Source organism: Prosopis cineraria, unplaced genomic scaffold (genome assembly GCF_029017545.1).
Source record: "Prosopis cineraria cultivar Desert tree isolate PC_DT_omini unplaced genomic scaffold, ASM2901754v1 PC3, whole genome shotgun sequence".
NCBI lineage: Eukaryota > Viridiplantae > Streptophyta > Magnoliopsida > Fabales > Fabaceae > Prosopis > Prosopis cineraria.
The window spans coordinates 37,616,155-37,636,918 of NW_026555334.1; the positions used below are offsets into that span (position 1 = coordinate 37,616,155).

At 33.9% G+C, this 20,764-nt stretch overlaps 2 protein-coding genes and 1 pseudogene across 5 annotated transcripts; 2 read left to right on the forward strand and 1 right to left on the reverse strand.

Moving 5' to 3' along the window:
• Positions 1 to 6,070: 6,070 nt before the first annotated feature.
• Positions 6,071 to 6,179, forward strand: LOC129307533 (U6 spliceosomal RNA; annotated as a pseudogene).
• A 667-nt stretch (positions 6,180 to 6,846) lies between these two features.
• Positions 6,847 to 10,503, forward strand: LOC129307286 (tubulin beta-5 chain). Of its 3 annotated transcripts, none has more exons than XM_054948211.1 (5): positions 6,916 to 6,999; positions 7,296 to 7,545; positions 7,629 to 8,027; positions 8,526 to 8,795; positions 9,384 to 10,503. In XM_054948211.1, exons 3-5 carry the CDS (start codon positions 7,634 to 7,636, stop codon positions 10,061 to 10,063), a joined length of 1,344 nt encoding a protein of 447 aa, XP_054804186.1. In that variant the 5' UTR covers positions 6,916 to 6,999; positions 7,296 to 7,545; positions 7,629 to 7,633; the 3' UTR covers positions 10,064 to 10,503. The 3 variants fall into 3 exon arrangements, with proteins under 3 accessions (XP_054804185.1, XP_054804186.1, XP_054804187.1); XM_054948212.1 differs by having other exon boundaries at positions 6,928 to 6,999; positions 7,296 to 7,369; XM_054948210.1 differs by lacking the exon at positions 7,296 to 7,545 and having other exon boundaries at positions 6,847 to 6,999.
• Positions 10,504 to 16,145: 5,642 nt separating this feature from the next.
• On the reverse strand, positions 16,146 to 20,251 carry LOC129304482 (probable mediator of RNA polymerase II transcription subunit 26b). 2 transcript variants are annotated; one of them, XM_054944159.1, is made up of 10 exons: positions 20,127 to 20,251; positions 18,939 to 19,733; positions 18,617 to 18,685; positions 18,406 to 18,488; positions 17,751 to 17,803; positions 17,512 to 17,639; positions 17,383 to 17,410; positions 17,004 to 17,302; positions 16,840 to 16,930; positions 16,146 to 16,625 (listed from the first exon to the last, which is right to left on the reverse strand). In XM_054944159.1, the coding sequence occupies exons 2-10, from the start codon at positions 19,392 to 19,394 to the stop codon at positions 16,501 to 16,503; spliced, it is 1,332 nt and encodes a 443-aa protein (XP_054800134.1). In that variant the 5' UTR covers positions 19,395 to 19,733; positions 20,127 to 20,251; the 3' UTR covers positions 16,146 to 16,500. The 2 variants fall into 2 exon arrangements, with proteins under 2 accessions (XP_054800134.1, XP_054800135.1); XM_054944160.1 differs by lacking the exon at positions 20,127 to 20,251 and having other exon boundaries at positions 18,939 to 19,437; positions 19,535 to 20,086.
• Positions 20,252 to 20,764: the final 513 nt, after the last annotated feature.

Genomic DNA, 20,764 nt, shown 5'->3' on the forward strand with positions numbered 1-20,764 from the left:
CATGTACAATTAACATTTAATAGTTAAAGTTAACGACATTAAATTAAAATTAATAATTTAATTATTTTTGTAACCATTCATATAACCTTATGATTTTTTGTTTCACTTTGATATATTGGATCTTCGTGTCTAATTATTTTATGTATATTTTTTTTTATTCTTAACACTAACATGGATTTCAATTTTATCTTCTTTTTTTTTTTTTACATAAAAGGTACATAGGTTTCTCTGCTAAATATTGGCTGGCAGCGCTGCAGGTCACATGTTAATGCACCATATCTCATGTGCCCGGTTCCACCATCTTATTACTTCTCCTGTCTCCTTCCGTCATCCTTCAAACCGTTACCCCCACGCGCTTTCCCCTTGCGTTTTCGTTTTGGCGCCAACCCTGTCGACCGTTGTTCGCACGCGCCCTTCTTCCATCACTGTTTCTCCATGTTCCCTTGGTTCATCCCCGAAATTACAAAATCCAAGATATCCTCCTCTTCTTATTTACCAATTCGTCCTCAATCATGCCGCTCCCATCACTCTCAATTTACTTTTATGTCCCTGACGCAGGGTCTTGTCTCTACTCTCTATCATGTTCATCCAGTAAGTTACGCTCACAATAGTTGTTGAAATTACACACGCTGATAAAGTTTTAATAATCATACCGTACACACACATATTTTTTATAAATAAAGTTATAATTTTTTTAAAAATACTTTCACACATTTAATCATTATACCAAAATTATTTTAATTTCTTTCTACACTTAAAAGATGATATTAAAAAAATTTTATTAATAAAATTTTATTTTTGTTAAATTATCTTGGATCTTAAAATAATGAAATACTTTCAAAATTGTTTATAATTTGGAGGAGGTAGCGAGATTTCAAATTATAATTTATTTATTTTAAAAATTTTATTTAAAAATTTAACACATTCTCAATTTTATTTCAATTAAATTAAATACACACACATATTAATAACATATATTCTCTCACCAATATTTAATGAAAGATAAAATGAGAAATTTATTATAAATATTTAATACTATTGACTTATAAATATAATAAAAAAACTTGTATAGCTAATGGGAGTTTGTATCTAGTTAAAAGGATTAGTCTCTCATAATGTAATGAATCAAAATTTAAATTTTCATAAAAAAGTGTTCATATTTAATATTAGATCTTGCTTCGAATATGAGTATCTTTAATTAAAAAAATGCATGTGAGTAACAAAAAAAGTTAAAATGTAAAAAAAAAAAAATTTTAAGACAATTGTATATAACGTTCTCACTTTTAAAAGTTTAAAATTAATCATCCTGACCTTTAATTTTATTTTTTAAAACCCTTTATTGTTAATTATATTGTGTTTTTATTAGGGTTGAAATGTCATTCAATTAAAAAATGTTATTAAACAAAAATATTATATTATATAACTATTTATAATAAATTTTTTATATTTTTTAAATAGTTGAAGCATTGATAACAAAAAAATATGTTATTATCACTATATAAAATTTTAAATATTTATGTTTATATTAGTTCTATCCATTTTTTTTGTTATAAATGGTGCAATATTTTATTGCTTTATAAGATAAATTTTTATTTATATTTTTATATTAGATTAATGTAATGCACATGGCTAAAATAGTTAAAATTTTAAATATTACCATGTTGGATTAATTTATCTTTTAATACTAAAAAATTATGCACCATTGATAATAAAAAATAAAAAAGCTAATAAAAGTAAATATTTAAAATTTTATATGGTGATAATAACATTTATTTTAACTATTATTAATATCTCAACTATTCAAAAAATATAAAAAATTTATCATAAATAATTATACAATATAATATTTTTGTTTAATAAGATTTTTTAGCTGAATGACATCTTGACTCTTATAAAAAATAACATAATTAATAATAAATAATTTTAAAAAATAATATTAAAAGTTGGGGGTTAATTTTAAACGTTTAAAAATGAATGGGATTATATGCAACCGTTTTAAAGTTTAAAATTTTTTTATATATTTTAACCTGAAAAAATATCTTCTAACTTCATCTTACAAATAAGATTGGAGGAGGTTTAATGTAACATCTCAATTTAAATTTTAATAGTTAATTTGGGTTAATAGAAATAAAAAAAATAATATTTAGAGGTAAGAAAATTAGTAAGAGATGATTATTAAATCTAACTTAGGATATAATTCTAAAAAAAATTAAATTTAAAAAAATTTAAAAAATAATTAAAAAAATAAAAAAATATTATTAATTATTATTATAATAAAAAACGAGTTGGACCTTTTGAGATTTTAAAACGAGTTGGACCAGTAGCGTACCAAGTAGCATTACCACCCCAAATTGCTGGTATACACAATGTATTCCATGTATCACAATTAAAGAAGTATCAACCAGATCCTTCCCATATAATTGAACCCGAGGAGATTGAACTCAGGGAGAATTTAACATTCAGAGCTGAACCAGAAAGGATTGTTGATTACAAGGACAAGCAATTAAGAAACAAGACCATTAGATTGGTTAAAGTAATCTGGAAGAGCACAACTCCAGGTGATGTTACGTGGGAGACCGAGGACAGTATGCGACGTGATTATCCTCGTCTTTTTGATTAAGTAAGTAGTTAATAGTTACTAACTTTAAATTTTGAGGACAAAATTTCTAAAAGGAGGGGAGAATTGTAACATCCTAATTTAAATTTTAATAGTTAATTTGGGTTAATAGAAATAAAAAAATAATATTTAGAGGTAATAAAATTAGTAAGAGATGATTATTAAATCTAACTTAGGATATAATTCTAAAAAAAAATTAAATTTAAAAAAAATTAAAAAAATAATTAAAAAAAATAAAAAAATATTATTAAATTATTATTATAATAAAAAAAAAGGAAAAGGTTTGCAAAAAAAAAAAAAGAAGAAGAAGAAGGAAGAAAACGTGCCGCCGCCTCAATAGTAACAATAGTAAAATAATAATAATAAAGAAAGAGAGAAAGAAGAGAGAGAAAAGAATAAAAAAATATGTGGGACCCACTGAATTTTTATAAAAACTCACCTGTTCCTTCATTTCTTCATTCTTTCTTTCGTGCGTGAGCTGAGGCAGAGAGAGAGCATCTGTGAGCCAAGTTCACCGGTGCTGGGTTTTAAGGTAAGAATTTTTAATAGGATATTTAGGGTGTGATTTTAAGCTTTTCAAGACTAAGTAAGTGTTCTAAAATTTTTTCTTAGTTATCCTTCTTCTTTGGTTTCTAAGTTTGTAGTGGTAGAAAATTTAAGATCTGGAAGAGGGATGAATTTATGTTGAATAAATATGGTTTTTGAGGTTGTTAGTAGTATAATAAATATTCTAGAGTATAAATTTATTGATAATTAAAAGAGGAGTTAAAAATTTTACTTAATAGTATTAACTATAGATTTGTATTAAGATTGAGATTAGAAATTATGTTATATTTTTAATTCTATTATTAGAATTATTTTATTAGTTTCAAAAATTGAAACTAATATTTATAAATAATATGTTATTTGTAGATTGTATTACTGGTGAAGATTGTGGTGAGAGAGAAATTTTAAGGAATAATTTATTGAAAAAGCCACAAGGTAACCATGCTTTTAATTTGTGATTAGTGTTACTTCATGTTAATTGGGTGATTATTGAGAAAATTATGAATTTTTGTAATATTGTATAATTGTGCAATATTATTATGAATTTGTTTAATTATTGTGGGAGGTGTTGGGAGACTTGCTATTATTGTTGTATTTATGTGCCACGTGGTACGCCCCTATTGGAGCTCAATAGGTGGCTTGTAAGGGCTCGGGCTAATCTACCTTTGGCCGGGTAATTTAGCATCGAGTGAGGGCTACGGCTCGAGGTTAATGGAGGGATATAAGGATGGTTGTTTGTGTTTATTATAATATTTCTTATATTTGTTGGAATTATATTATTTTTAATTATTACTTAGTAAGCACACACTTAACTGTTTGTATACACTATCATAAATTGGCTTTGGTTACTGGGACTTTTGAGTCTCATTATGTGGTTAACAATTTTCAGGAGAAGAGCCACGAGTGACACGTGGAGGAGTCCCAGAGGCTTAGTGGTATAGATCCACTGTCTTTTTTGGGTATTTAATTTATGATTTATAATGTGTTATATTGCCAATATTAGGGCTTTTTGTTTATTGTCAATTATATGAATATATAAATGTAATCATGCCTTTCAAACTATTTCTATTTTTAGTACAATTTGGATGACTGTAATTTTAATATTTGGTTTACTTTGGATTGGTTAAAATGGCATGATTATAAGGCCAAATAACTGGCTTGTATTGAAAATTTATTAAATTGCTTATTTTACTTGTTGGGAGTATAAGGATGGACAAATGTGATTTAGCCTAATGGCATGTGAGAGGTAAAAATTTATCTGAAATGTTAATTATAAAATATTTTATATTGAAATTATTGATATAAAAATGTGTTGGGTGGCTGTAACCTAACTATGGTTGAGTTAAATTATTTAAAAAAAAATTTTTTTGGTGTGTTACATTTAATGTATATATTTAATTTAATATTTCGATCCACAAACTCGAAGCGAAGGAACAATGTTAGGGTTGAAAAATGTAAAATGATGTTATTGTAAGGCTGAAAAATGCTGGATCACAAGCCATATGCTTAATCCAAGTTCACAAATTGAGATTTGCCAGACATATTTTTATTTTTTAATATCGGAATTTCATTTCTCATGCTCGTATCATTTTTTTTCCGTTTGGCCTGTCAATTGAACCACATCTTTCAGTCTATGGTCGGGTCAAAGTTTTTTTTTTTTTAAAAGCACTTATAAATTAAAATGATAAATTTAATTGTAAGGTCAAGAACTCAAAATCAAAGGTTGTTAAATTCAGGAGTCTAAATAAACTTGTGACATAAATGTTAATTTAAAATATAGATTTAGACTGTAAATTTATAAGAATTTACTTCTATTAATAAGTATACTTTAAAAGTATATGATTAAACAGTTAAAATACAATTGATCAAAAAAATAATTAAAATATAAAATATAACTATAATTTAACTTAAATATATTTTGAATAAAAATTATTAAAATTAAATTCATCTATATTCATAAATTATTATACTCAATATATAAACTTTAAAATAGGCAACTTGTTTTTGACATTTTTTAATTAATATTAGTTTTTATTTTTTTAGTTCTAATTTTTTATTAAATTAGGTTCTACTACTTCTATGAATTAAGTTCTATATAATATATCTTGCTTAATGAGTTTATAAGTAGATTGACATAATTTTATTAGTTTTAAATGTAAAAATAATAAATTCAAATAGTTTTATTTAATTTAAATTTATGAATACATGAACATAATTTTATAAATTAAAAATATAAAAATAATAAATTTAAAGAGTCAATTTAAAAGTTTGATAATAATGCTCGAGATCACTGCCTAGGTTGCTAAAACAAATGAATTATTCTGGGCGTTCATCAAAAGCCAAGCTGGCTGGAGGCTTGAAGACGATGCAAACGTATGGAAGAGACACATGGCGTATAATTGCACTGACCTTAGGGGAATCGAGCATCTAGCTCTGTAATAATATGTCTATATAATATGCCATATTTTTAGGCCAAACATAGTATTTTTATTTAATTTGGCAGGATATATAATGGATTAAGATCCTGTAGTCAAACAACAAGTGATGCTAATGATATGCTACGTTGCTCGCCTCGTCCTCAAAACCCAACACAAAACACGGCCTTTAAATGAATGAGCAGCCGAAAGGATATCGAAATTTAAAAGAATGGGGATGGCAATGCATGATGGGACATCAGACCTGCATCAAAAATTTGGCTTCAAGCATCCTGCCAGTTTCTTTCTTCTTTTAATATTGTTCATAAAAAAGTCAACAACTCAACACCCAATCATTCCTTGAAGCAGTACTTCAGTTTTAAATACAGGGATTGGCCCGTGAAGTTTAAATTTAAATATTTATATAATTTTGTAAACCAATTTTCAAGTTAATAAGATTAGAATGGTATAAGAGGTAAAAATGCATACGTAAGTCCCTTCAGGGATATCCAATAAAATTGAAACCATGCAAAAAATTATTAGCATGACTCCTGTGCAAGAATGACACGCACAGACCGAGAAAATGCAGATGTAAGATATTTAATTTCTAAGTTTTGTTTGTTTGGAATTTAGCAATGGCTTGCTGTAATTTGATGTTGAACAGATGTTGCACAGCTGGATATACCCAAGTTGAGTTAGGTAGCCACCTTAAAAAAACCAGAAGCAGCAATTTTAAGGTAATACTTCTCCTTCTCTCCAAAAGCCATTCTGCCGACTCTTCGCCACACTCTCCGATCCTTTTATGCCACTCATTTTCATTTTCATTACTCAATAATTATGACGCTATGATAAACCGATACATCGTTTCTCTCGTAAGCATACTCACAAAACTCTTCTTTTTATTAAAAAGTATTTAATTTAATAATTGCACCATTAACTGATTTAATTAATTATCTTCACCATTGAAAAACTATTGACGTAAATGCATTTCCGCGTGTAGAGGAGGGGTTGAAATAACTTACTACCCCTGAGGCCCTGACACCCGTCATGATGTGTCCGAACATTCTTCGTGCTGAAAATTCTTAATCTTGGCTCTGACCTAGAGTCAAAGGACCGTTCAGTCTTTTAATATAAGGGCACATTCGTCCTCATGATCAATTTTAAACCTAATCATTCCAAATGATCTCCATCTCCACCGTTCGTGTGCTCCATCGGACGGTGTCCAGTCTCTGACTCAAAAAGAAACTAAAACGACGGGGAACTGTAGAACCGGTCACGCTTGCTTCCTCCATCTCACTCTGCACTCTGCAGTATATAAATCTTACCAGGGTAGTCCACTTTCACGAGTATATCACTCACTCCATCCCTCCCCGTTACTCTCCACTTCTCGCCATTCTCTCGTTCTGTTCTTCACAATTCCAGGTATTTTTTTCTTCTCTACAACCGATCTTTTCCATTGCATTTATCTCATTGCCCTCAAATCTGCGCCAGTTTTGTTCCCTAGTTATTCTGTCCTATGCATTGTATTCGTTCTGTTAGGCGAGTGATCGCTTCATTTCGGTGTTTCTACACTTTGTACTGCGGATGCGCTTGAAATTACGTTATTTTACTCATGGATGCCCAGTTTTTTTTTTTTAATTATGTTCGATAATTCCATGTGTGATTCTGAATTTCTGATATAGTATCTGATCCTTTCTCAATTTTCTTTGTCTCCGTAGAATTTGCTACTTTGCTTTCCTTGCTCATGATGTGAGCTCATACACACTGGGATGTTGCCTTCTTTATCTTCATTGTAAATTTCTCGTCGATTCTAAAGCTGGAACCGAAGCAGGACAGTGATTCCATTTGGTTCAGCGAATTTTGCCTTTTTATTGTATCTCGATCATTTTCTTTTCTGTTCGGACATCCTGTTAAGATCATTTGAGAGCTATCAAATCACTCGTTGATCGAAATTTTGGGCTTGTTGAAGTATACTGTTGATGGCTATGGTACATTTTGTTATCCTGAAGTTGTTGATGAAGTTGAATTTTAAGTCTTTCATTTGATTACAGGGAAAATGAGAGAGATCCTTCACGTTCAGGGTGGACAGTGCGGTAACCAGATTGGTTCCAAATTCTGGGAGGTTGTTTGCGAGGAGCATGGCATAGATCCGACTGGAAGGTACATTGGACATACAGATCTGCAGCTGGAACGCGTGAATGTCTACTACAACGAAGCTTCTTGTGGAAGGTTTGTTCCACGTGCAGTGCTTATGGATCTGGAGCCTGGTACTATGGACAGTGTACGCACTGGTCCTTATGGCCAGATCTTTCGCCCTGATAACTTTGTTTTTGGCCAATCTGGTGCTGGAAACAACTGGGCAAAGGGACATTACACAGAGGGTGCAGAGCTTATAGATGCAGTTCTTGATGTTGTAAGGAAGGAGGCTGAGAACTGTGATTGCCTTCAAGGTATCATTTGCATAAACTTTCTTCATGTCGGTGCATGTTAGATACTTCCACTTGGTATAAATGACAATTACAGCTTCTATAATAACGATTTCTAATAGTTGAGAACGCTAAATTTTCTAATTAAGTCAATTGAAAATGAAAGTATGCGTCAAATTATCTGGAGTATATTCCTCTTCGTTAGTCATTGTTATAAAGAACTTTGGATGTCCCCAAGGCACTTTAACATTGGATTGTTCAAGTTGCTTTTTGAGATGGACAAGAAAATGGAGTAATTCTCTCTCTTTTTTTTTCCGGTATTCATGGACAATGATTGAATCCTTATTCTTCTAGACAAGTTTGTTCACATTCCAAGGGTTGGAATGCTTACTTTTGACAGTAAAATAAGAGTTTTTAAGAAATTATTTTAAATTTAAATTATTTACTATCTTGAAAGTCCATGAAGCTTTGTAAATAACTAATATTAGAGGATTATTTAACAGGATTTATCCCCTGTTGCAGGATTTCAAGTGTGCCACTCGCTGGGTGGTGGGACTGGCTCTGGGATGGGTACCCTGCTAATTTCTAAGGTCCGGGAGGAGTACCCTGATAGAATGATGCTCACCTTCTCCGTGTTTCCTTCACCTAAGGTGTCAGATACAGTTGTTGAGCCTTACAATGCCACTCTCTCAGTTCATCAGCTGGTTGAAAATGCAGATGAGTGCATGGTTCTGGATAATGAAGCTCTATATGATATTTGCTTTCGGACTCTTAAATTGACAACGCCCAGCTGTGAGTATGAGATACCAATGCAAAATTTTATATGCAGTCTGTCTTGTGCTTGCTTTATTTATCTCCTCAAATTATGTATTAATTGAGGGATCCTTAATTCCTTATATGTTTTTCTTCTATTGATTAGAACGGTAATAAGCTGCTAATTTGGTAGATTTCAAGTCACTCAGCGTCAATTAATATTTGCGGATAGTTATATTTAAAATTTTATGTCAAGCATATGATGTAGATGCAAAGCAGTCTTATACATTGTCTAGTGCGATTTCTTTAATTTGTGATGTATTCTGGTCATGTAAAAAGATGAATACATGAATTCTTTAGGGGTTGTCATGGTCATAAATAAATGAAAAATTATAATCCGGATTGTGATTAAGAAATTTAACTTTCTGGACTATAATTCAGAATCGATCAATCTAGCTGTTATGGCTTCAATAATGTCTAATTTATGTACTCTTTTGCTTGTTCTGTTGATTGTGGCGCCTTACTATTTTAGCTCTGAATGTCATAATTCTATGGTTGGGCCATCTGTTTATATTCTTTTTTTCTATGGGACTGTAATGGCTCAAAATGTGTAATGGTTTGTTGCAGTTGGTGATCTGAACCACCTGATTTCTGCAACCATGAGTGGGGTCACTTGCTGTCTCAGATTCCCCGGTCAACTCAACTCCGACCTTCGGAAACTTGCAGTGAATCTCATCCCCTTCCCTCGTCTTCATTTCTTCATGGTCGGGTTTGCTCCCCTGACCTCCCGTGGGTCCCAGCAATACCGTGCATTAACAGTTCCAGAGCTGACTCAGCAAATGTGGGATGCCAAAAACATGATGTGTGCTGCTGATCCCCGGCACGGACGCTACCTTACAGCATCAGCCATGTTCAGGGGAAAGATGAGCACCAAAGAAGTAGATGAGCAGATGATTAATGTCCAAAACAAGAATTCTTCATACTTTGTTGAGTGGATCCCGAATAATGTGAAGTCAAGTGTCTGTGATATCCCACCTAGGGGGCTATCCATGGCGTCCACCTTCATTGGGAACTCAACTTCCATTCAGGAAATGTTCAGGAGGGTGAGTGAACAGTTTACTGCCATGTATAGGAGGAAAGCTTTCTTGCACTGGTACACTGGGGAAGGTATGGATGAAATGGAATTCACAGAAGCGGAGAGCAATATGAATGACCTTGTGTCCGAATATCAGCAGTATCAGGATGCCACTGCAGAGGACGAAGGCGAATACGAAGAAGAGGAAGAGGATATGGGCGAGCCTCTGTGAAGGGGAGCTAAATAAAGTGCTAGGCTGATATATCCTCTACTTGTTGCACTGCGCAATATGATGCCTTAGTATGTCGTCTATCCTACTTCTACCAGAAGAATGTAGTTAGCTTTGGTTTGAGGGAAGCTGGTGAGAGTGAGCATGATTTGGGTAGAGTGATGGAAGTCGCGGACTCTTTCTCCAAGTTATAAGATATTCGCGCAATGGAAGTTCTAATTGTAGTGATGGCGGGGTTTGGGTAGAGTGCTGAGAGTAGTAATGCATTGCTTTTATGTTTGTTCCACATTGGCTTTATTTGCTGTTTCTCTGGAACGTTGGATCGTGTTTCCAATGATGTTTTGCCATTCTTGTGCACGGCTTTTAAATTTTGGATATTTCAAAATGCTATGGTTGTGGGGTGTCAATATTATTAAATTGAGAGAATCGTTTGTTTCTCCGCACTCGAGTCTTCACCTGGATCTGGCTTACATTCTCGTTTACAACATCGGGTGAATCAGATTTCAGATGAGCTGGGTCTGGCATGGGGCACACAATCGTATTAACTCTTGGGCCCAAACCTTAGGGCCTAGGCAGGTGATGGACCCAGTGAGGAAAAAAATAGATGGCTTGTGCCCCCTCAGAAAAAGAAGCCTTGATTTCTGATTTTAAGTTTTTAACCATCAATATCAACATACTTTTTCCATCAAAAAATATAAAATATTTTTTAAAGGATTAAATATTAAAAAATATAAGTTATTTTTTAGTCTTTTAAGGTGTAATCATTGTCTTTTTTTTTTTTTAAATGCCTCTATTAATGAATGACTTTATATTTATTATAGAGTGTTTAATATAGGTAAATATGAAAAAATAAGGTTAGTTTAAAAATAGATAATTACTTTATTGAGAGTGAGATTTAATTAAAAATATCTTATAATTTTGAATAGAGAGAGTACATAAAATTAAAAGCTACACGATACATAAATTGTAATTAGGGTGGGTCATTCTTTAGGTAATTAGGTTCCATGCGACGAAGGAAAAATTTAATTCAATGTTATTAATAATTGGTTGAACTTTTCGTAATTAGATGGGCAGGGATGAGTTTTCACAAGCTATAATATAATTCTTAATTCTTAATTCTTAATAAATTTTACATTTTATAGTTTGTAAATATATTTTTAAAACACATGTCAATGTTTGAAAAGTATCTAGCTTACTTGGCATCGACGTGTGGGGCTCACCTAGTTGGATTGTTTTGCTCTTTTGTTATCTCGAAGAAAAATCATATGAATTTTAAGAATGTGAGAGAAATATTTTATAAAATGTGTTTAAAAATTATATGAATTTTTAAAGGCATCCAAAATAAATTTGTAATTTAACTCTATTATAAATTTAAAAGACTTACTAGATTACTTTATTGTAAATTTAAATTCGTCAACTAGCTCATACATTTATGAGAGAAGGGAGTATTATTTTTCTTTAGATAAAGATACAAATTTAATTATAAATTATTTTTTAAAAATATTTAATATTTTATATTATAAAATAGTGCAAAATAAATTATCATGGCATTGTCTATTTGCCATTAACCGACGTTGGGGTAGAGAATGCTTTGACTAAATAATACCCACCTGGCATGAAGAAATGAATTCATTCGTCCACCTCATCACCTCTCTCATCCTTCGTGGTAAATGGCCAAAATCATCTCTCCTTCACTAATATATACCCCATCTTCTTGTCTGATCTATAGGTTTGACATACCAAAGTAGAAGCCAGAAAGTGCCCGAGGTAAGAAGACCTTGCTCCTAAATTTGGGAACCTCAAATTTCACTCCAAAACTTCTTTGAATGCAATTTCTATGCTAGTTGGCGGAAGGTATGAAACAAGTGACTGCATTAGAATTTGACACCGACGATTATGGCATCGGAGTTAATGGAGTGGATCAGCTATTCTCCGATGAGGATTTCGTTGGAGTCAGATTGCGCAGTGTGTCGGACATGTTTGATGGCGGAGGTGGTTGTCTGATTGGACCAAAGAGAATGAAAATTTAGTAACAGAATGAAAGGCGAGTGCTTTATGATTGCCATCCTTGAATCATACTAGCTTCGAATAAATGAATAATCAACGTTAACAACAAATGGACGGTAGAATATCCAAAGCTACGTTTTAAAATAGTTAATGATTTATTATTTTATACCATCTCATAAACAAAATGATAGGTGCTCCTTGAAAAAAAAAAATTATGATTAAATTTGCACCTTTGTCCCTTTTCTTTTTATCTAAATTCGCCCCTGTGGCTGTCACCTTCAGCATCCCACACATCTATTCTCTCGGGGTCTAGCAGCAACAATTGGTTCTTGTCCCGTGAACAATATTGTGATCACCATTTTTACTTATCAAATTTCAAACCAATAAAAAATTAAAGAATAAAAATACTTATCAACTTTTTTTCCCAAGAATACTCATTTTTTTTAAGTGGATGAAAGTGCAGTAATATTTTTGCCCTTTGACCCGTAAAAAAAATCATTAAACTATATACATGCATACCTAGGTGCGCGCGTAAATACTTGATACTATGCGTAAATACCTGATACTATATGTAGGGAGTAATAACAAGACTTGGAGAGATTAAAAGTTCAAACTTATAAAAAAAAAAAGTTGTATATAACTTTCTAACAAATTAACTCCATGTCATCAATATATAATAAAAAACCACATAAAAAATACACCATATTAAAAAATGCAGCTTTAAACGTTGACTCTATTATTTGTAATTAGATCGATTTCTGCACCAACCCATCATCCATTTTTTATTTTTATTGAGATCTCAGTTTGCTCGCTCCAATATTGCGCCCCCCCCCCCCCCCCCCCAATTTGCGTTTAATGCGAGGGCTAGCATCTAATGAATCAGTATCCAGTGTAATTAGAAAATTTTATTATTTGTATCAAAAATTTAAAATATTTATTACTTGAGATTATATATTTTATTGATAATTAATAATTAATACTCCCTCTGTTAAAAAATATAAAGCATTTTTTAGATGTTAAATGTTGAAATATGTAAAATATTTTTAGTGTTTCAATATATAGTTATTGCCTTCTTAAAAAAAAAAGTGTCCTTAAAAAATAAATCACTTAATATTTAATTTAAAGTAAAACACTCTATTAAATAAAAATAAATGAGTAAATCAATCATTTATCCTTGTGGATTAGACATGCATCCTCTCATACCTACTAATTAGTGTACTTGAGATGCATTTCCTCTAATTCTTAAAAAAGACATTATATGGATTGGATTGAAAAAGTCAGTTATCCTAAAATTTATTAGAGGTGAGATTTGATTCAAAGAGGTGTAGTTGTTATAAATCTGCAGGTAGAGAGAGAGAGAGAGAGATCCACAATTCAGCTGCACTATAGTATTCCTTAGATTGTAGTCCAACCAATAATGAAAGTGTAGGTGGCAAGCTTAGTAGGTAAAGAATGGAAAAGATAAGGAAATTATTTCATCTACTTAAAATGGGACACCAATTATGAAGTGGTTAATGGATAGTGGCATGCACTATTTTTTATTAATTGTTAACCATTAATGAATTAAATGACTAAATGCAGGTGAAGAACATGGGAGCCTAATTAATTAGGTGGGGCTTGATTCTTTTCTCACCTTCCCACACTTTGACCAACAGTTCTCAAGCATCCAAAATCAGAAATTAAAAATTACCCAAAAAAAAAAAAGAGTAAAAGGAAAGAACCTTACGTAGAAATGGAATTTTTGAATTACAGGAAATGGTACCTTACATATTACTCTACCGACGCAATAATTCTAAAATGCTTGGGTCATTGCTTGCTCGTGTGACCCAAATTTCTCCAAATCTTCACTCTTTAGTTAATGTTTCGTTTGGGTTGTCACTGTGAGTGGGTTCCTTCTCGTTCACAAGATAAGATCAATCCCTCTGCCACGTGCCTTGTCCTCCTATCTCATTACAAATGCCATTGGAAAGTGAGGTCCCTTTTCATTTTCCCCTTTTCTTTCCTCTGTAACAAGATAAGACGTTGAATTATTCATGATTTTCAAAATCATTTTCAAGGAGTGCGATTAGTTGTGTATGAAATTGGTATTTATGTTTTTTAAAATATTGACAATCTTTTGTCTGCCGTTCTTGATATGATGTTTTATTTTTAAAAAATTAATATACTGGTCATGCAGAAGTGTAAATGAAGGATGAAAGATGGGGCAAAGAGAGAGGATTGAATGAAAAGATGTGGCTTTCAAAAGGGAGAGAAGAACAAGGGACAGCAAATCTGGGAGCTCCACAATTCACCGTAGTGGCCATTGATAGATTCTTCCACTTTGCCAGAAAATGCACTTCCCCTGGCCTCTTCTGTGCAGTGTGCACCCACCTTTTTCTATTATTATTATTATTCTATCATGATAATATAATTTAAAAAACAACATTGTGCTCTGCCCTCATTATTTCGTTTCACACCTGGACTCATTTCGCATCCTGCATATTTCATATGCTCAGCATTTTTTCTATTTTTACTCCGATGACAATTAAGGTCCTGATTGAAATGTAGACTGTGTCAGGAAAAAGCAGGAATTACAGGCATCTCCATTTCTTTTTACCCTTACAGGGTAACAATTAGCGTTACTGTCAAAACAGAAAGTTATAAATATTGTTACTGTAACTGTTAATGACTAAATCATTTTCTGTATTTGACCAAAATAATTCACGCTCCCACTGGATATGATTATCAGTCCATAAAACCAATAAAAAGGAAAAAAAAATAGCCTTCTAACTCTGACGTGTACTGCCCTTATTCTTCCTAGTATACTGTGTGTTTGTTGACACTAGTGATATGAAACTCGGATCGGACCAGATGGTCTAACTTGTCTGAATGCCACAGGCTAAACAAAAAGGTTTGGTCCAACTAATTAAATTAATTTGACATTTGAATCAGGTTGACCTGGCCAATTTTAAGAGAATCGACTTTGATTTAGAAACCAGAGTGGGTCAACCCGGTTCAAAGAAAAAAAAAAGAAGAAGAAATTTAGGTTAAGTCATTCAGATTTATGATTTCTCTTTTCTAATCTCTGATTCTCTTTTATCTTCTCTTCTTTAATCTTTGATCTCTCTTCCATGGCCTAGGCTTAATCTTTAACTTCTCCTCCAACCTCTACCTCTAACTCTAGCGATCTAGCCTTTGATATCGAGATCAAAAGCTCTTGAATCATGACATGATGGTGTGCCTTTAGCTCCAGCGTTTTCCTTTGAGACTGCAAGCTTGTGTTGACATGCTTTTATCTCCAGCTGTAGTGATCCAAGCATCTAGCCTTCAACATCGAGATCCCAAACACCATCGACAAATTAATATTTTATGTATATTTGTGTATATAAATATTATTTTTTATTTAGTTTTTATGTTACTGTTTCTACTGTCTATCTAACCAGTTGAACCATAAAAATTGTGACCTGATGCCCTTTTCGATTTGATGTCTGGTCTGAATTTCAAAACACTGGTTGATACCATTCAAATTGGACTCTATCCAATGTCCAGTCCCTTGCATATAAGGTCATTAGGTCACTCCTGTCTCAAGCCTTTATGCTTTTCACATACTCACCCCAAAAAAAAAAAAAAACAAAGCTACACATCTCAAGGAAAATGAGTCCTAAAAATGCATCCCAGAAAGTTGAAGGCCTCCAAAGTTCGAATCTCAGCCTAAGATATTACATATTCCCATCTTTGATGCCAAGCGACAATATCTTTAAATTCACTCTTGCAACGTCAAATTCTGCCACAAGTCCCGACTATATATATATATATATATATATATAATATAACATTCTGTTTAACTTGCACCGTATGAGTTCATTTCATTTTATTAACACCAGATTCCTTCTCCTGAGTCGTTGTCACCGCCCCATTTCTTTCAGAAATTGCTTTTGCTTTACACAATTAGCTTGTCTTCTCTCCTCTATATAATAATATTTCAGACCCCTTTTCTTAGGCCGTAACGTAACAATATCCAGACAAGTGATGGTATAACTATATGGATTTTTGGTTTACATTAACCAGCTTAATTCGTCAAAGCAAAGGCTAGAAAAGAGGTAAATAATGGGCACAAAACTATTATGAGAGTGGAAGACCACTGAGTTTATGACAAATTAAGACGATAAAATTGAAGAGTGGATTCAACGAGATTTCTATATAGACAATGATTGTAGAAACAAGTTCACAGTTGAGTGCCGCAGTTAGGACCCTCTTCACCAATCGTGGGTGAACAAATTTTCTATGTACTCAATGTCTTTTGACTTAAGAAATTGCCCCGGAAGGGGCTTGGTATTGTTGATGGGCAAGCAAACCATGCTTCCGTCCCGGCCTCATCATGGCCAAACAAGTTAGTCGTAGCATTCAAACTTCTGTAAAACTACCGTAGCTCCTCTACTTGCATACAGAAATCTCTATCTTCGTCCATGAGCCCAGTGCTTGTTGAGGTTCCCAGACTTGAAGTGCGGATTTCGGTGGCCGTTCCCTTGCTTTGGAAGATCATGCAACTCCATAACCTGTATCGTTCGCTGCCTCTTGGCTGCAAATAAAACAAAAATGTTTCAGCAATTGATATCATAACTGTAAACACGCCAGCACATGAATCATAACAAGTCAGGACTCAAGCTTTGAATTCTGCATATTTTAAACTCAAATCTCAGGATTCATAGAAGTCACTTGACCGTTTGAACTCTAAAAATTGAAAGTGAGCATACATAAAAGCAGACGTTGATATCAGAGAAGAAATCACGTACCATTTTCAGCTTGTTGGTAAGACTCCTGAAGTTTCCTCTTAGTTGCTTCTAGTTTCACTTGGACTGAAACGTCATCTGAACACTTGAATTTCTGACAACCAATATATAAGGTTAGACAAAACTCAGGAATGAACAAATAGGAGCATAAAGATATTCTTCCTTACATCTTGCTCAGTAACAAGAGGCCTCTTCGGGATAGCACTCTTCTCTTGTTTCTGCTGCATCTTTGGTACTGTGTTGCTTTTTTGCTGCAAGCTGGATTTTGGTGGCCTCCCAGGGCCAGCATCAGTGCAGACCGGTTTACTTTGTCTCGCAGCAACCTCATTTTTCTTCATTTGGTGACATTTACTCTCATTGGCCTCTCTGGAAGCCTGTGGTTTTCTCTTTGCAACGTTTTGACTGTCCATAGATGGTTTTCTGATATGTTCGCGAGTCTTCATGAATTCCCCACTTTGTCGAAAATCTGAAACAAAATTCCCCAATAATAAGAACCTAATTAAGAAAGCAGCTAGAATAAGCATAAGCTAAGGCAATTCAACTCACTTCCATCATCATCCATGCCATCAAAGAACTTCGCATAATCCAAGTAAGTGACATCCACCAAGACAAGAGAGGGGTCAGTTTTTAGCTATCAAACCCTGCATTAAAAGGGGGCATGGTATAGTTAAATACCTGTGAGAGTTCTATTGGACCAGTTGGAGCTGCAAGGAAAGCCCCTTCATCCATTGGAGGTGAAGGAAGCCCTTCCTCTTCATCAACCACTGATGGATTAACTGAATCTGGGGTTCCTTCTGCTGAACCTAGGAATCATGAGTTAAAGTCCAATATCAAATATCAGCTGATTTTAGAGAGGGTGAGAGTAGTCAGAATATCTTGATGACTGTATTATGAATGCAGATAGAAAGTTTTACCTGCTATAGCTGCCGTGGACTTGACCCATTCATCTACCATTTCTTTCCAGCCACTGCCATTCAAAACTATGCTTAGAATGTGTAGTGTGTCGTCTACTATGTAACTAACCAAATAAAACAGATTTCCCACACGAATTTAAATCAAAATAATGAATGAATGATGATACGCTATTGTACAGCAGTGATGTCCGAGCATAAGCATGCTTTAAATGGAATTAACTTCGGTTATAAATCATTTGCCACACAGTCTCATCAAACTATTCAAGTACTGCCATTGAACACAAAGGACTCAAACAACTAAGAAAGATGCACAGTTTTGTAATAAATATATCAAACGAGAAGTCATCACATTAATAGTAATATCAATTTGTTAGTATTAGCTGAGGATGATCGATCTTGGAAATAAGATCATGACGATGAAGAAAAAACAGACAGGTCGACAGAACAAATTAAAGTCAAACGTATTGATGGAGTACTCAGACCTACATTCAAGTTCACAGATAAGATCACACAAGAATAGAGAGAAAGATCTTGCATCAACAGATTCCAATGAAATAACATGTAGCAGGAGACAGAAGGCTCATTTTTCTTTCACCGGACAGAACAAGCAAAGAATGTATGCATGGCAAACAGGCATCAGAGAATTGGTTCATACTCAATAAGAGTTCGTGCAAGTTGACGGATCTCCTTTGATCCATGCTTCCGGAGAGGATTGACAGCCTTTCCAATTTCAGTTCCCTGGAAAAGTTGGATTCAAACCATTAAAGGACATGGCAAAGGGCTGAAGAGAGGCAAACACATGAAGCCAGGAAGCACGAGAAACATGGCAGGCTCATTAAAAGACTAATGGACGATTCAATTCAAACCTTAAGAAGATCCACGTTCAGTGCTAGCAGCTGGAGCCTCCTCAATGACTCAAATAGTACTGAATCAGGCTGTTGTAAAATAAAAGAAAGCACCATGAATGACGGACCGGGGAGATGAAGAACAAAATATATCTTAAGGAACAGTTTTTCTTTGAAATTGTCTACCAGAACCCACCTTCTATAGTCAAATATCATCAAACTTCCAGAATAAATTGTAACACAAAGAAGCAGGTATTGACTCAGGAGATTAACAACAAATTACGGACAGATAGCTAATCCGGAAAGGGTTGAACACAGACAATTTCAAGAAAAGAGGATATACCTCTTCCTTGCTGTTATGGAGAATGTCTTTGATCCTCATAACCTCCTCAACCATCTGAGACTCTTCTTCAATCTCATCAGTCAATGCCTCAGCTTCTCCAAAACTAAAAGTACTAACTTTGTTCCTGTCCATCTCTCCATGATCGTCTCTGCTACTATTGACCTTGCTCTCTTTACTAGCTCCTGCTTCTAATTCAGTAGCATCTCGATCAAAACCACTCTTACAACCTCCATCTTCCTCGTCATCACCAGATACCGCCAACTCCAATCGATCACACCCCACACAACGGGTCAATCTAGAAGAAAACAAACGTTCCGCAATTCCGTCTCTTCGTAATCTAAATTCCTTCGGACAATCCCAAACCGCCACCATGATCGCGTGGTCAATTATATCGAATATATCAGAATTTGCAGTTCGAAAGTAATTCCTCCAGTATTCCAGTGACCCGGACTTCATGGTTACCCCACAAAACTCACGAGGCGGATCAATCCCGCTTAGGCTAGATCCAAAAATGAAAAATCAGCAATTCTCCACAAATCAATAACGGGTTCTCATGTAATTGGGATGACTGTCAGACACAGAAATTCAATTCTTACGGCCTAAAGATAACTTCCGGATGTCCAGGAACCAACTCCAACGTGGTTGTCTAAGGTGCAACAATCAGAGAGTATTAGATTATTATCCGATCTTGAAAGAGAGTTGATATTATCCAGGGATTACGCAGTTAAAAAAAAAAATAGAGGCCGATGATCAGCCAAGGATGGTCCAAGTTCTGGGACTGGTGCGCGTTTTGACCTGAAAATGTTGACGAGATTATGGTTAATAAAATAGTGGGGAGACAGGCGAAGATAGATATGTAAGAATGAGAAAGGAAGGGAGGAGGAAGCGTCGTGGTGTAGAGAGATTCAGAGTTGGGCTGAAGCTACAGGGAGAGACCCGTCTGGGAGAAAAGAGAACCAAGGAAGAAGGACAGAAAAAACACCCCCCCCAAAAAAAAAAAAAAAAAGAGGAAGGGCTGAAATCTGTTAATTGTTAACAGTAAAATATTTTTCTTTAGAGAAGGGGAAAGGCTTGTAAAAAACTTGGAAGAAAAATAGGGGAGACGAGGAGTTGAAAGGAAACAGCGAAAAAGGAGAAATATACAGCAGGCAGGAACGCCTCTAGGTTGGTTCTACCTACTCATCTTACCTCTGTTGTGTGCGATGTACAAAAGATTGCAGATCCCGCGTGCTGCAGCGAAGCCGGGAATTTTACCGCCCTTTCTATATACACTTTAGATTTTCTCTCTTGTTTTGGGTTTTGACGCAATCCGCCACCACGCTTTGCAACTTGCAAAACGCAGACTTGGGCATACATTATCTTTTGTTTTAAGAAAATAAATATACTATTCGCTCAAAAAAATAAATAAATAAATAAACTATTTGATTTTGATTTCCTTGTATGTGTATCAGATTCTTTATATCTCTCCCCACCATACTATCCTTTAATTGATAATATATATCCTTTTTTATAGCCTTAATCATGGCAATAAAGATAAAGATTACATCTAACAAATCCTTAAAATATATTTGTCAAAATTCATGCTGTGTATTTCGGTCAAAAAAGAATTCCACAACTAAGTTCTTTGACTTTTCAGGTCTTTCTCCGAAACATGTAGAGTTGTGCATATAATAAAATAAATTAGTTATGATCAGCCACATGAAACTTCAATCCAAACTCCACCTTTTGAACATAACTAACGTAAGATATGACATGAGGCTTGGCAGAATCCGCCAAACACTGGATAGGTGAGACTTGACATGTAATGGTTCAATCAACCTTAAGGT